This window comes from Lineus longissimus, chromosome 12 (genome assembly GCF_910592395.1).
Source record: "Lineus longissimus chromosome 12, tnLinLong1.2, whole genome shotgun sequence".
Classification (NCBI taxonomy): Eukaryota; Metazoa; Nemertea; class Pilidiophora; order Heteronemertea; family Lineidae; genus Lineus; species Lineus longissimus.
Window position 1 is genome coordinate 7,336,133 of NC_088319.1, and position 3,359 is coordinate 7,339,491.

The 3,359-nt window shown below is 41.2% G+C and overlaps 1 protein-coding gene across 1 annotated transcript; it reads left to right on the forward strand.

Annotated features, from left to right (window-relative positions):
- The first annotated feature begins 874 nt into the window (after positions 1–874).
- LOC135496496 (ATP-dependent DNA helicase RecQ-like) lies at positions 875–2,819 on the forward strand. Its single transcript, XM_064785857.1, has 3 exons — positions 875–1,032; positions 1,159–1,455; positions 1,802–2,819. The coding sequence occupies exons 1-3, from the start codon at positions 875–877 to the stop codon at positions 2,817–2,819; spliced, it is 1,473 nt and encodes a 490-aa protein (XP_064641927.1).
- The last annotated feature ends 540 nt before the right edge of the window (positions 2,820–3,359 follow it).

Here is a 3,359-nt window from a genome sequence, read left to right on the forward strand (position 1 = left end):
ATATAACTGAGCTTGAGGACAAAACATAATTGTAAATTTCTACGGATGATCCAACGTGACAAATGATACTAAGTCATTATTACTTGTGTCAGCACTCATAGCATACTATTCTCTTGATACCAGTACAGAGTGATCAATCCTGCACATGATATGTCCATTTACCATAAATGAAGTCCAGTGTAATGCTTTTAAGTGAAAGATAAGTCGCACAATATACCCATACTCAACTTCTTAAGTCATTGTTATTGTGTACAAATTCAAATGGACCCTGCAACCCAAAGCCATGTCTTCAGTCTCCATGAAGTACCTAAACAGGAGCCAATAGATGTCAAATTTAGTACAGGAAATTACATTCCAATTCAAAACAGACCAAACTATATACCGACAGACCTGAAGACAATGCATTAGATCAGCTCCAAATGACTACTCAGGAATCAAAACTATTAAGAAACTGGCAAAATGAGAAGTTACGTCCAGCGCTAAACCCATAAGAACACACTTTCGAAATATTCCAATACCAACATGTTGACATATCTCCATTGAATGCTTGTCAGATCATCTTAATACATGGTAGCTTACTAATTACTAATATAGCTTACTAATATCGTTTCATGCAAAGTATTGCATCCTCGGCACCCAGTGGTTTTCCATATGCTCCAGCTCTCGCTATTACAAACCCCTGGGGAAATCCATGCCCTTCAGACGGATTGTAGCGGTAGAAAAAAAAGCGCCCAATCAGAGCATCGGTTGTATTTGAGTCTCGGAAATTCGTAAACCACGGACCCAGGAATTAATGCTCTCAGATGCACTATCAATTGTATAGTCTTTTGCGCCATAGGGCTCGGGTCCGAGGTAGGTTAGTTAAATTTCAAAGATGGCGTCACTTGTAGAATTTGATCGGATAGAGAAGAAAATATGCGAAATATTTCACGTTTTAGAGTTAACTGACTTTCAGAGAAAGGCAATTAAGTCCAGTATGAATGGAAAGGATGTTTTGGTTGTGTCAAAAACGGGAAGTGGAAAATCATTGATGTTTCAAGTTTCTCTGGTTGCAAAACGTGAACATGGCGCACGTGATGTACAGAACGATATGCACGTGGATGTACATGATGTACGCGAGCCTCAGGTCGAACATGTCGAGGTCAGTGCTGATGAGAGAGTTGAAGAAGTACATGCAATTGACAATAGAACAAAGGATGCAGTCGTGATAGTCATTCTGCCGCTCCTTTCGATAATGGTTGAGCAAGTTGAGAAGCTGGTTGGACTTGGTTTTGCTGCCACGTATATCGGCAAGGACCATGCAGAGGACAAAGCGATACTATCTGGACAGTTTGATTTTGTATACGGAAGCCCGGAGGAGCTGGCTGGAAACGGGAAGTGGCGTGACATGATGCTTGCTATTCGCAGTAGGATTTCGTTTATTGTTGTTGACGAGGTTCATACTGTTGTGAATTGGTAAGTTCATCAAAAAGTCTTCTTGCATGTTCATCAGTTCATGACCAGTTGATGACGTCGCGGTCGTATTTACAACTCAACTGGTGAGGTTTGTTTGTACAAAAAATGTATCTGATTGGCTGCCGTTGGGTGTGTATCATTCAAAATACTATGATAGTATGAAATTGAAAATACCAAATTACCGGTCATGAGCTGGCATTTGATTTTAGCTGGAGGTAAAGTTCTTCTCTGTCAATGCAATAAAATTTGCCAGCCTACACATACACGAGGCCGAGCATGGCATTGACATGTGTATTACTATTATTTTGCCTCTTCTCTAAAATATGCTCCTAATTTATATTTTCAGGGGTGAATCTCAAGGGACAGAGGAACCTTTCCGGGCTTGGTTTAGCCACATTGGTGAACTGCGATCTCTTTGCCCTGGCACCCCACTGATGGCAGGAACAGCAACAGCAAGTGTCGAAAAACGCAAGAAGATAATGGATAGTCTTTACATGAGTGTTTTGACAACCGATGTGCTCGTTGACAGTCCAGACAGGCCCAATATAAAATTGTCTGTGAAGTGTGTGAAGGCCACGCATGACCTTCAGGATACGTTTTGGTGGATTGTGAAGCATCTTAGTGACACCATGCCCCATTATGTTATATTCTGCAAGACAATCAAGGATTGTAGTTTACTTTACAACACTCTGAAGCCAAAGGACAATGAGACAACAGGACTAGTTCAAATGTATCATTCAAAAACACTGCATAGCATAAAGGATGAAATCCGTACTACTTTGAGCAACGAATCGGGCAAAGTGAGGCTATTAGTGTGTACGAATGCAGCTGGTATGGGGGTCAATTTCGCAGCTGTTAACAACGTCATTAACTATGGTCCCCCACAGGACATGGATACTTTCATCCAGCAGATTGGAAGAGCTGGTCGTGACGGTACTCAGGCTCAACATCTGCTGGTTTACCACAAACACCAGATGAAGAACCTCGAGAAGCCTATGTTGGCTTATGTTAAGAACACTGAACATTGCCGGAGAGAAAATCTTGTGGAAAGTTATGGTTGCAAGAACAATTCCAAACCAGTGGGGCATCTGTGTTGCAATGTTTGTAACGAGGAGTGTGATTGTGGCATGGAAGACTGTACAGAGTTATTCAATATCGAGTTGATTAACATGCCACCAAGTGATACGTTCGAGGAAGAGGAAGAGACCACTTTTCGTAGGAGTACTGAGAAACAGAGTGATCAGTTGCAAGACTTGTTGCAGCAATATCAGAAGCAGTTGTCAACTGACTCCTCAGGACGTTTGCTTGCAAATGAAACTGTGCATGGATTTTTGGAGCAACTCGTCGCTCAGATTGTGGCTTAGTGCAATGTTCTCAACAGTGCAGAAGACATTCTGGAAAAGACCTTCATAATGTCTTACACTCAAGCCACCGTTGTTTCAGACATCTTCGCTGCTGTGTTTCCTGGAACATTTCTGTGTAGTGCCAGTCAGGATAGCGAGAGTGATTTGGAGGACGATGATAAGTAAAGACTTAGTCAGTGGTTTTGGTTTCTAATAATAACAACATAATGTACATTGTGATTGTACATGTACGTGCTTACATTTTTGTACAGTTTCCAGCTTTGGTGAGATTGTTCCAATACATACATTCATCTGCCTGTAATTCTTTTGGCTGGTTCCTGACAAGTAAATGGTTTTATTTTTATACCGGTAAATCAGCTGGTGTTTTACATGTACTTACCACAGTGGCAACAAGATAACACGTTGTATTGGTGGCATTTCTAGGAAAAACTAAGTGCATCAAAAGCATTCCCTCTTGATATGAAGCATTTGCCCAGCTTTCTTGAATTTTCAAATATCACCAGCAAGGAAATCTTCCTAAACCTTAACAGTAAGCAACCG